This window comes from Epargyreus clarus, unplaced genomic scaffold, assembly GCF_041222505.1.
Source record: "Epargyreus clarus isolate Ecla_fem2 unplaced genomic scaffold, WU_Ecla_fem_2.2 ptg000007l, whole genome shotgun sequence".
In the NCBI taxonomy this organism is placed as follows: Eukaryota; Metazoa; Arthropoda; class Insecta; order Lepidoptera; family Hesperiidae; genus Epargyreus; species Epargyreus clarus.
Genome location: NW_027332215.1, coordinates 1,316,867 through 1,329,969, shown reverse-complemented (window position 1 = coordinate 1,329,969; position 13,103 = coordinate 1,316,867). Strand labels below are relative to the sequence as shown.

Genomic DNA, 13,103 nt, shown 5'->3' with positions numbered 1-13,103 from the left:
CGATTGCACCAGGTTGGGTGCGCATCGAGCGCATCGACGGCGTGGGCGCGGCGTCGCGCGGGTTCTGGCACGTGACGAAGTCGATGCTGGCGCGCGCGCGCTCCGCCGCGCCGGGCGCCGCGCGCCGCCCGCCCGCGCTGCTCGCCGCGCCCTGCGCCGACATCACCGCCTTCGACCGGTCAGTGCCGCTCGCACGCAACACGCGCGCGCGCATACACACACACACACACACACACACACACACACACACACACACACAACACGCAACATGCACGCACGCACACATTCGGAGAAACGAGCGATCAAATAGAGAGACTATTTGTAAGCCACTTAATAGCACAAAAAGCTATTCGAAAATTGTTTCCTACCTTTCTCACAAATCTGACTTGATTTAAAAATATACAGAAAGACAACAGTAGCATTCACAGGCACACAACAAATGAACATACAAACAGAAAGGACATTCAAATTGAACTCAAATTCAAACACATTAAAAATAACAAACTCTTCGTTCGTTGTATACTGACAAATATTTTATAGTATATGTTTTTCGCAGGTGGATCAACGATGACTTAACGTACCTAATTACGCTCGCTATTGAAATCGATACTGAGTAAGTAACAAATCTCTTACATCCCCTCTATATCGTATCCTCTTATATCCAATTCTCATTATTTTCAATAATTACCTCTAACTTCCCTTTTTATTTCCGTTGTTCCTGTTTCTATCCCGCGATATACTTTTTCTCTCGCTTCCTTTATAACATTTCCTTACTCTCACACAAATACACACACAATCCTTGCAGACAATTTGACTCCGACTGTGATGGAATACTTAACATAATGCATGATGACAAATTTAAAAAACCCTTCTATAATGTACGCACATGTCTACCGATTCCAAAAATCGTGTTATTTCAGTAATAAATTAAATATTAACGAAAATAATAGCATATTTTTATACTTATTTTGAATTAATCGCGAAAACCCTCGCGGGTATCATGGCGCCCTTGGTGACGCCACATTAGAACATCCCATACAAAAGTTGAAGCAATTCAGTGACATACCCAAAAATGATGCCATTCGCGCCCTGATTAGCGTTTCAGACAAGATGGCCGGCTGCAGTATTTTATGCTTTCATTTTATTGGAAATATAATAAATATTTAAGTTTCTTTTTTTAATTGGGTAAATTTTGAGAATTCTTTCAATATATTGTTTTTACTTAAATCACTTATTCTTTGATTTTTTAATACTGTCATCATGCGTACATGTACACTTTTTGCAGAGGATCTAATCCAGATACAGACCGCCTGTTGGCTATTCTGCTATATGTGCGCGCATGCGAGGATTCCGACGCCACCTACACCATGGTTTCTGGCTTCTAGCCGATGTTTAAAGTCGCGTCGCCACAAAACGACGCTGACTCCACCTCGACGGGGACGTTCACCTCTCTATCGTACTTTTCCGAATCTAGCTCAGATGATTCCTCCCTTGAGGACGAATCTCCCGAAACGAGGAGAAGATTAAGAAGATTACTGCGCGAGGAGGCCCAGCCCCGTTTGTTTCCGTGGCTATACGAAGACTTTTTAAGTATTGTCAACTCAATACCCCATTTTCCTCGCGATCCTCGCGATCCTCGCTATCGATATTGATGTTACCTTATGCGATGCATATTTATTGATTGTAGTGGTAGTTAATAAATATTTACCGGCTTTATGTCTTAGTAGATCGTGTTATATTCTATATATCCTTAAACTAAGTAGTGTGCCGTTTTTATTATTCCATATCAAATATTATCAAAACGTTTTAACTAAGATGTTTGAACCAAATTATGTATTAAAAAGTATTTGATGTTTATTGTAGCTCATCTCAATATATACGTGTTTTGATAGGTGTTAATGAATAGTCTCTTAATAAACTTGCGACATGGGGCGGGTAAGAATAACTGAAAAATGTTGATCCGCCAGAAATAGATATTTGTACTCGCGCACACGGTCACTCGGTTCCCGAACAATAGCATAACGAAAGCCGTATATTTTTGCAGTGTTTCAGTGTGAACATTCGTTCGAACATGTGTTCGAGACTGAGTGGTCTTGTGAACGAAATGTCTGCGGGTATGTGATGATGTGACAGAGTTTTAGTAGGAAGGAATATAATATTATTGACATTTTAAAGTTATGATAGTTACGTTTAAAAAAGTCTTTAATAAAATTAGAATTAAGAAAGATCTTATTCGAAATATTGTTATTCCAACATCAGTATTCATTAACTACAAAAGTTTAAATTGCGATTAAATAAAGTCATAATTTTATTATTTATTTTATGACATGATTCCTATTTAATGATTTGTATATTATATTAAGTTAATGCACAAATTGTATATAATACTATGATTACTTTACACAATTTCTCTTTTACTTAACGTAATTTATTGACTTAAATATTAGATCTATTTAGTGTTTAAGAGTTTAGTGTTGTAAACCAAAAAAAATAAAAAATGTTTTTGAAAATACGACCAGTGGTTATTTTTTAAACAAATATTTTAGTAAAATCTACCCAAATAAATACCTTACTTAGAGAATATAGATCCACACTATGCATTGGTATAGTCCGCACCAAACTGCGAGTCCGCTCTGAAGTTGTTACAAGCAGGTGTAGTCATACAATTTACTATGGCGACGAGATTCATTTCTATATTCAGAGTGGACTAGCAGTTTTACGCGGACCATACAACTACACTCAGCGGCATGGAATGTGGCCCAAGATCAATATGAGTAGTACCAAAATTTAGTAAAAAAAATACTTATAACACAAAGTAAAGACAAAAATAAAATTTCGCTCATTAAAAAAATGCACATATCAATTTAAGATCTATAACGGATATTACCAGTGTTACCACCTCTGGCCTGAATGACAGCTGGTATGGTGAGGAAGATGTTTTTATGTCCACTTGGGGTGGTTTTTATGTTTTTATGTCCACAAATACATACAACGTATTTACACAATAAACATCACACTAACTTTGAAATTACAATAATTAAATTATCTGGTATTTTTTCTAAACGTCACGCTAGAAGTTAGCAGCAAGTATTTAGTACTTATCAAAGTCACCAAATTATGATGATTGAAGAACATAACTGAAGTTTGAAGGTAGAAGAACCCTTTGCAGTTCGACTCAGGTGGTACCACTGCCACATTTATTTCTACATAATAACAGAAATGTTAAGCATTGATGTCTTCAAGTTTGAAGGGTGTGGTAAGGGAGACATACTTTTCCGAGGCGTTCCACCTTAGTCCTCAGGGATAGCAACATATCTGTGACGACCTCGGGTAGCAATATAATCATATCCGGGGTTGATTACCGATGTCCATGGGTGAAAGTAGCCACTTACCTTCAAGTGGACTTGCTCGTCTACTACTCACATATATAATAAAAGCCTGCATACTTTATAAAAGCAAGCTAAAATTTCCGTACTAACTGCCAAAAGCTATCCATGCTATTCTATTGAAATGTTACAATATTGTAAATATAGGCAGTAAAATAATTGTAAAAACAATCATGATACTCAAAACTAAAAAATATATATAAATGAAAATTTGCTCCCCAAATTTCGATCTCTTTTCGTAATTAACTTTGTTATTAAAAGATGTGTTGTGGAGTTTCTTTCGCCGCTTCTTCTCCACAATGAAACACTTTGTGAAGCGGTGGTAGTTGTATTGACATTCAAAAAGTGCTCTTTAAAGAACGTATTTTGAATTAAAAAAAAATATTTGATTTGATTTATTATTGGGTTTACAGCAAAGAGAGTTAGAACCAAAGAATTAGATAAAAACTCTTTCAACATGGCGGCCGAGGTACAAAAGATGCGACCCCACAAATTAAGATTAGGTTTTCACAAGGGGGTTTTGACACAAAAAACAAACAATTACATCCTTAACAATTGCAACCCAAATGTAACATTTCAATGGACTTTTGAGGAGCGATACGTGATTACTAAATTGGCGCCAACGGTGGACTGATTCCTTTACATTAAATTGCAATGGCGTTCGCGCCGTTCATTCACAACACATTCACTGCGTACGGACAAAACTTACTGATATAAAACTGGATCTATTTTTCTGGCGTACCTACACAATTTATTTTATACTGTTAATTACATAATATACCTACATATTTAAATATAGACACTTTAAATTTATTACTAACACTATAGACTAACAATAATATGTATATTTGATTTGGATCAGATGAAATTCAAATAATCCAATTTAGTATGAATAACTAAAAAGAAAAGTTTTCTCATCAATTTTCGTTAATACATAATATAGGTAATATGAAAGAAAATAAGGTTTTGATAAAAAAATCTTTTAATTGGTGTCTCAAAGATTTACAACAATACAATCGTACAAAGTGTTATACTTAGCTAAGTACTTAGACTAAAATTAAATAAAATCACTGCTCCTACACGGGTGGCTACAGGCGTGGGACGGTGACATTGTGAAATATATTGCGACAAGTATTTATAAAAGGTTTTGTTGAAATTGCCTTGTTGGTTTGTATGTATGTGAGGATAAAATCTAGCAAATCAATTTATAACCAGTTAACGCCAACCGATTTGCTAAAATTTTGCATACCTACGTACAACTATTTATTTATCTGTGATACTCCTCCATGTTATGGGTAAAGAATAAAAGAGTTTAGTATGAAAGACGAAAAACAAAATCATATTAATTAATGTAAATGTTCGCTTTTGTTGCGCGGAGTCAGCACGCACGATGTTATGTATAATATACGAAATACGGGAACCCCCGACTTACGCGAATTAGACTTACGCGGTTATCGGTCGGTCCCACCTACTGCGTAAGTACGGGGTATTACTGTAAATAAGAATTAAATTCGTGTTAAGCCCGATCACTGTCCACTCAGTATTTGCATCGCGCCTTTCTTTTTTGTCTTTGTTTAACAGTTAGGTACCTAATTGTAAAATACTTAAAGAGTTTATGATTTAAGTTTTTTTTTGAACAATTTTCGAGAAGTGAAGACAAACTTACATTTCAAGTAATAAAATTAAACTATTTCTTAGACAATATTTATAAATATAAAATACATTATGTACCTACACATTTTCATGTCAGTCACCGTCCGAAGTATAGTTAAGAATAATGCTCACAGAGACAAATTGTTTGTTCAACTTCGGACTTTCTACAAAAGTATAAAATACAAGTAAGTAAGTGGGTAGTTAAAATAACGAGTTGACAAAATCTTCAGAATAAGAAGATATAAATGGAAACCATATTTTAGAACAACATTTTTATATAGGTATAGTCAGCTCTTAAGTTGTTGCAAGCAGTTGTAGTCATACAATTTACTATGGCGACACGATTCGTTTCTATATTCAGAGCGGACTAGCAGTTTGTCGCGGACTATACTCGTATAGTCTATACAATGTCCGCACGCTTGCCGAACCGTTTTGTTTAGGCGCTTGAAGCCGATCCCATGGTGTGCTGGTTTTCTAGCAAATCAAAGGGAATTTGCCATAAGCATTCGCATCGCGTCCCCACGTTTATAGAGGTTTGGAGTTTGCGGCAAGTGACAAGAGTGTCGCCGCAGTAATGGAGATCGAGAAATATTGTTATACACATGTCTGTAGGTACTTACTTTCGTTGATGAAGTATGTAAGACAAATTACATAATACTTGAATACTATCAACAACTTTAGGCGTAATCTTTATCTAGTCACTATGCGATTTAATCTTAATTTTGGTATATGCCTACCTATGTAGGACTATACTTAGGAAATCAGTTCTCAAAGGTATGTGAGAGAAGGCCCGTGCCCGGCAGTGGGACATTAATAGATTGAAGAGAATGTGCTTTGTTTGCTTATTATGTATTTTTATAAGTCACTTAATTTTATCATTTATTTTGTCAATATCGCATTATAAATATAGGTAATATTACACACTACTATATATGAAATATAAATAAAAACTCTATCTACAGTGTCACCTGTGAAGTCTATGAAGTAGGTATATTTTCATGTAATAGATAGGTACATATAACAGCATATGTGTTTTGTACTTGTGTACTAACTGAGCCACCGACTGCTAAATAAATAATTACTATCTTATTCACACAAACTACTTATTTATGTAAAATACATCAATAGTTATAACCTCTAGTAAAAGTGTATATTAAAGACATCAAATATTTTAAAGACTTATTTAATAGCAGCTCGTTTACGTTTAACTTTGTTATTGATTTAATGTACCTCGTGATAACTCACGCTAATAACCAATTGTTCGTGTATGGAATTTCAGAAAGTGGTGCTGCCTTGATATTTTGAAAGCGTTAATAAAAATACTAGTGGCGTCCTAACATGTAGAGACTCCGTACAATGTACCTACTGCCTACCGTCAGTCTAACCTTCCGCCATTAGTTTAGCGCACGACTGAATGTATAAAACTTATCTAAAACATCAACGAACGCTTATCACTATCAAACGCATGCGAGTTCAGATACAAACCAATATTTATGGCAAGGCAAATATACATATTTAAAATATGTAACGTCAGAATTCAACATAAGCTGTAAGTACACAATCTAGAGGGATCCTTTAAATTTTTTAAGTCATTTTTTTCTATAGAACGATACTGTTTCAACAACTGATCAATTTAAAGATACATCCTACAGAGTTGTTATTTCTCTTATCCATCAAGCGTTTGATAGCAATTCGTGTTCGCTTTACAGATCCATTAATCTATTTACAACATCAATATAGATGACAATACACCCAACGACGTTCAATTGCACTAAAAAACATTGCGGTGCTATGGGGCTCCCTTGAGACAGGCCGTGCCCTGTACGATGCGTGTCTATTTTAAAAAAGTCAGGATCATCGTCACTGTTAGAGAGACTGAGCAGATAGTGCATCTGTAGCTCTCTGGTGGTTAGACCCTACCAAACCTTACATTTACCGACGGGGTTCATGGGGGAGCCGAGGGGGCACTTGAAGTCGATGGCGAATTCCTCCATGTTGGACAGCGGCCCGACGACGCGGAAGCGGCCCGGCGCGTGGAAGCCGGTCGTGATGCGCAGCTTGATCGCCTCGTTGCGGTACACCGAGCACCACGTGTTGGCCGCACTCAGCCAGAACATCTGCGGAATGCCACCACATTCCGAGTTACGTGAGAATCGAGCCAGTTATCGGTGTAAGTTGGCTCCGCCACACAGAAAATAATTATTACAATAGCACAACCTATCTAAAATAATATATGAAATCAGACTAATCTTAGCTAGACACTCAATGCAGTTTCGGAAATTATCCTGTACGCATTGACATAGGATCTATATAACTAGTTAACGTGTATATTTCACAAAGAAAGGTTTGTGCAACTTATTTATTAACCTTTTATTCTACGTAATCACATTACTGACCTGCCGAGGATTGTATTTTTCTAGGCCTGGCAGACGTGTCTCCTCGCCGTGTCTTTGCGTCCAGGCTTGGTACGCATAGTAAGCCTCCTTGATGCCGCCGTTATCGGCAATGTTCTCTCCTTGGGTGTTGACGCCATTCAGCTACACGATAAGTGTTAACAATAATAATTAATAAAAGTAAAAAAATATAAATATTTGTCCATCGAAAGAACAGTGAAAAATATTTCTTGACAATCAATCTATATCCCTTTACTAAAATAAATTAGATTTTACAAAAATAGTAAAAATGATTCCTTGAAAAATCCTCTATTAAGTACTATATTTTGTCATTTCGCTCATGGTAGGTTTTAGGAGAGGCATTTAGTTAATTTTTAAACTGCCAAAATTTAACATCCATTCCATTAGATCCATTTAGATCGATGAAAATCGAAGAAGGTCAATTGAAAAGTCCTGTAACACAAACGTACAAAACATATAGAATAAATTCAATTTAAACACAAAACTCAGCATTGCGAACATTGATTGATTGGAGAGAAAAACGCATCTAGAAAGTGAAATTCGACGGAGTTGTGGATTTTAGCAGTTGAATATAGTAATGTCGACAAACCTTCATATCGACTTCCTTTACAGTGTAGTTGGAGTATTGGTCGATGATGCACTTGGCCTTTTCAAGGTACTTCTGCTTCGTGCTCTCCTGCCACCAGTCTACCAAATTGCCGTTCTTGTCGAATTGACGACCCTGTACATTCAGATATATCGTAAGCTTACATAATGATATACAGACGATCCTCTGGAATATCACTCATTTCAAGCTAACCCTTGCCGCATTTAAAATAAACAAAACTAAATTTGGGTTTTGTGTTGAAACCACTGTAAGTACTTCTATTTTCCTGATGAAGAAAAATACCGGAAAGTTAAATGTTGAAAAAATATTCGAAAAGCAATAATATAGGTAATTATTGTTATAGCTTCGTATTACCAGATGTTAGGATTATATAACTTGACAAGGTTTCATTAAGTGCAAGTGCATTTGAATATACCTACTCGTAGTCCTTAATTATTTTATTTAAATTGCTATTTTAATGTATATATTACTATCAAGATCTTTTATATTATAATAAACATTCTTAGGTACACATATTTAAAACTATTACATATTACATACACATATTTAAAACTTGAATTCTTCAATTTTGATAAAGTGAGAAAGGACGTGGTCCGCAATATTACTAATATAGATTGGTATAGGCACAATTTATTTATTTTCTGGTATAGGGTTCATTGGTTCGTAGGTACTAGTAGGTACTACCTATAAATCACGTACCTATTAAAAATGTAATAGGTAGGTACGTGTGTAATTTGAGTCCAAAATTTATTCGTGGTCTTCGTACCGAACAATACAAATATATTTTAAATTAACCTCTCAATGATTGTTAGTATTATTAAGCATACTGATTACATTACAGGTTGGGAAAGCAACTAACTAGTTTTTGCACACCATCAGCAAGTTTCTAAAAACAATCACAAGTTTTCTAATTCTAGGCATTAATGTAGGAAGATCCAAGTGCAATTACTGTCACGGCAATTTTATTAACTTAATTATACATTTAGTGCGAGGGTAATCTAAACTTTTGTACACATAGGTATACAATACAATGATTTGTACTCGGGCCGTTAGTGAACCATTCAGTAATTCGTGTTGGTGTTTTGGGGCACCACGGCACAATATGGAGACATATTACATTAATATCTCGTTCAATACCGAACCTGTGATACCATGCTGTGGCGAATCCATGAGACAAGCTTGGTTTGAGCAAAAACATTTTTATTATAGCAATTAAAAATAAAATAATATACTTTATACAGGTATCCGATATTAAATACTCTGTTTATTAAAGCAGCTCCATTTGTTATTAGCCTTACATGGTACTTATTATAATCTTTTGTGTAATTGTACAAAGATTTCGTTCCTAGAAAAAAATAGGTTTTCGTTTCTATATTATGCTAAATTCACAGTTTTGGATCAGTAATTGCTGCACGGCGACTGACTTATAAAAAATAAAAAAAAAAAGAATAATGAATAGTAAATAAAGTAGCAGTAGTTTTGTAGGAATTTAATTTACGTGACCTCGCACTCCAGTATCCTTACCAGGAGTTTTTACAATCAGCGCCCCTAGCGGATTGTGTCAGAACTTGGAAATAATATGGGCCAATACGTAAACAAATACCAAAACAGTCATATTTGTCAAAACGTAAAAACACATGGTAAGGGTACTGAGCACAAAAGCATACATTCTGAAGATAAAAATGAGGAATATTACCTGGTCGTCGAACCCGTGAGTGATTTCATGGCCGATGACGAAGCCGATGGCGCCGTAGTTCATGTAGGCGGGACGCTTCGCGGAGAAGAACGCTCCTTGCAATATACCGGCCGGGAATTCTGTTACCGAGAATTTTTGTCAGATGTACCATTTTAACGCTGAGCGTTGGTTAATACCTGTACTAATAAATGCACTACCTCGCGACCTCTTTATATAAACAAAATCTATTAATCAATTCAAAAAGATATTAATTAAACATTACTTATCCCTATGCCCATAGGATAACTCATTAACTCAGCTCAAGTCAAAATTAACACAGATTAATTAATATAGTTAATACATTAACTGCAGATTACTTAAAAATGAATCGTCTAAAACCCAATCTTTCTTCCTCTGTATAAACCACTATTTGTTAGAGTAAATGTATGGAATACAGATATGTGTGTATACATATATATACATATGTATATGTATATACATATTTTATATATTATATCACTTTTAATGCGTTAACAAGTAGTGGTTTGTGATATTTGTATCTTTCAAGGTGTACAACTGTCCCTATTCACGGGAAACACTGCTGACAATCTGTCACACAGTTTGGCAGTCTAATAATATATGTGTGAATGTACCTTATGAGAGAAAATAAAATAAAACTCCCTAGATATTCTCGAAGATACGTCATGTTTTAAAAGAGCCGAAAGAGCACATTTGTCAGCCGAATTTTGATTGTTGGCACAGCATGACACGGCAAAAGGTGGTTAAAGGTGGTAGAACCCTGTGTGATTCGACTCCGTCGGCACCAACGCCACACATATTTCTGCCTATTAATAGGCAAGAAAAGGACTTTTCCGGGGGCATTTTAACTTAGTCCGTGGGGCTAGCGGCGCATCTGTGGCCGACCTCAGATGGTAATCCGGTCTTCTCTGGGGTTGATTGCAGATGACCATGGCCGGCAGTAGCCACTTACCATTAGGTGGACTGCATGCTTGTCTACTACTTTTATATTTTATAAAAATACATCCAGCCGAATACAGAAACTCCTCCTTTTTGAAGTCGGTTAAAAAAGACACATAACATCGACGAAAAGAAATAATAGTTTTACACTTTAGAGCGTACACCATACACCACCAAAGCAATATATTTTTTTTTTTTTGGAAAAATGTATTTTTTTCCAAAAATACAGTAGTATGAAGTCATTTTTAAAAATACATTTGGACTTGGTTTACATTTATTTTTGGATAAACAGCAAGTTTGTTCTTACTGGCCTGCAATGTATCTGATAACACGGTATACAAATATCGAATCTTTTACAATAATTAAAATCGTTCCACACCATGTTCCGTTTCTGACAAGGACCATCCGTGTCAAATAAACCAAGAATCTATTAAAGTATTTCCAGTAGAGTAATTCTTTCTCGTGTACTTGAAGGTGATAGAACCCTATGATAGTGTGGTACGACCCCAGTGGCACCAACGCCACATCTATTTCTGCCTCATAACAGCAGTGTGTGTTGCATAAACGGCATAAACAGCAGCATAAACGGTGTTGTGTTCTGCAGTGGTAAGGGAGACAAACTTTTTCGAGGAGTTCCAGCGTAGTCCTCAGGGGTAGCGGTGCATCTGTGGCTGACTTCAGGTAGGAATATCTAATCCTATCTGGGGTTGATTACAGATATCCATGTCCACTACTCTTATATCTAATATATAAAATTCTCGTGTCACAGTTTTCGTTGCCATACTCCTCCGAAACGGCTTGACCGATTTTTATGGAATTTTTTGTGCTTATCCGGTATCTCTGAGAAGCGGCCAACATCTATTTTTCATCCCCCTAAGTGATAAGGGTTGCTCACCCTTAACTTTTTTTTTATTTATACGGCAATGCAACGTTAGCCGGGTCAGCTAGTTATATGTATAAAAAAAAATGTATCTCGTGTACTTACGAATGCTGTTCTCGATGGAGGAGTAGAACGCGTTGACGACAGCGGGTCTCCCGTGCGTCACCCAGTCGGTCTTGTTGACCGGCTGCCGCAGCTTGCTGAACAGGAACTCGGTGCCGAACAGCGTCAGGTTCAGCACTGACTCCATCAGCTTGTCCGATGACATCTCCAACTGTGTACACGATAGTGATGGATATAGCTAATTAAACGTGCCGGTAATTGACGCTTAGTGGCTTTACTGAAACCCAAAAAGGATGGAATCTTATATAAGAACATAAATTAGTAAAGATTATTCACTCCTAACAAGAAAATGTAATCAGTTTTGATAATTGAAATTGTCACTGTTTTCTATTTTCATGTTTGAAAAATATTATGAAAAATGTAGTTTTTAGAGCATTTACGAATGAAACAATATTTCTCCGCACTTTTCTTCGTTTTCGTGTTTTTGCACCACGTAACTGCGCATGTCGGCATGGTTCAGTGTATATTACACCATGACAGCCATTAAATGGCTGACAGTATTGTTAGCCGTTTAAGCCATTTAATGGCTTTCGTCAATTACAAGGCTGTGAGATAAGTCTACTTATTTATGTTTAAAAAAAACAAACGCACTCAACACAACACACAACCCCACTCAAGGATGTCCCTGTGTCGTGGGTGCCACGGATACACACAGACGAATAGATAAACACCCAGACCCAGAACAGATATTTAAATTCATCATTCTGATATCTGTTTGGACGGGGATCGAACCCGGAATCCTTTGCGCGTCAGACCGGTATGGTGAACGCCCCGCCACGCGGGTTGTCAATAATAAGATTACGTTATCTTGCTAACATTGAAGCAAGAAAAACTTTATGGTATATAAGTCATTATACTGGTTCATACATTCACATTTATACCCATAACAAACCAATAAGAATGAGCCAAGGTCTGATAGACGTCCTGTAGAATTTGACTTGCACAAAATATGAATGAGTTTGGTTGCGTACTCCAGAGTAGAATTCAGTGAGTTTCTTGTCATCCAACATCTCTGGGGGGTACGCGATGTGAGCGGCCATGGAGTCGGCCTTGTCCAGCGCCGCGCGCCGCGTCTTGTCGTCCATCCACTCCACCTCGTTCAAGGTCTTGCGGAACTGTTGCCTACGACAACACGAGTGGTTAGAAAACGAATCAAATATTTATACTACAAAATTGTATATACTGCACCCATGAAATGAAATATGCAAGGCTGAGATGAAGGCATGTCTTTGATTAAAATGAACCCTGTATTCATCATCAACCCATTACTGTCCCACTGTTGGGCATAGATCTCCTCTCAGAGTGAGAAGGATTAGGCATAGTCCACTGCGCTGACCAAGTGCGTATTAGTAGACTTTACACACCTTTGAATTATTTTTATTTTTAA

General features: G+C 36.6%; 2 protein-coding genes across 11 annotated transcripts in view; one reads left to right on the top strand and one right to left on the bottom strand.

Moving 5' to 3' along the window:
• Neurl4 (neuralized E3 ubiquitin protein ligase 4) overlaps window positions 1-2,512 on the top strand; it is a 251,324-nt gene extending 248,812 nt beyond the window's left edge. For all 10 annotated transcript variants that reach the window (XM_073074332.1, XM_073074336.1, XM_073074331.1 and 7 more), the window contains 3 exons: window positions 13-178; window positions 557-613; window positions 1,286-2,512. In XM_073074332.1, the coding sequence (XP_072930433.1) occupies window positions 13-178; window positions 557-613; window positions 1,286-1,385 (323 nt within the window). In that variant the 3' untranslated portion in view covers window positions 1,386-2,512. The remainder of the gene's footprint in view (window positions 1-12; window positions 179-556; window positions 614-1,285) is intronic.
• A 1,838-nt stretch (window positions 2,513-4,350) lies between these two features.
• The window catches only part of Nep2 (M13 family metallopeptidase neprilysin 2), an 80,681-nt gene continuing 71,928 nt past the window's right edge, over window positions 4,351-13,103 (bottom strand). The window contains exons 12-17 of the mRNA XM_073074328.1: window positions 12,688-12,838; window positions 11,699-11,867; window positions 9,757-9,875; window positions 8,043-8,174; window positions 7,436-7,576; window positions 4,351-7,156 (exon numbers count right to left, since the gene is read on the bottom strand). Of these exons, the coding sequence (XP_072930429.1) occupies window positions 6,956-7,156; window positions 7,436-7,576; window positions 8,043-8,174; window positions 9,757-9,875; window positions 11,699-11,867; window positions 12,688-12,838 (913 nt within the window). The 3' untranslated portion in view covers window positions 4,351-6,955. The remainder of the gene's footprint in view (window positions 7,157-7,435; window positions 7,577-8,042; window positions 8,175-9,756; window positions 9,876-11,698; window positions 11,868-12,687; window positions 12,839-13,103) is intronic.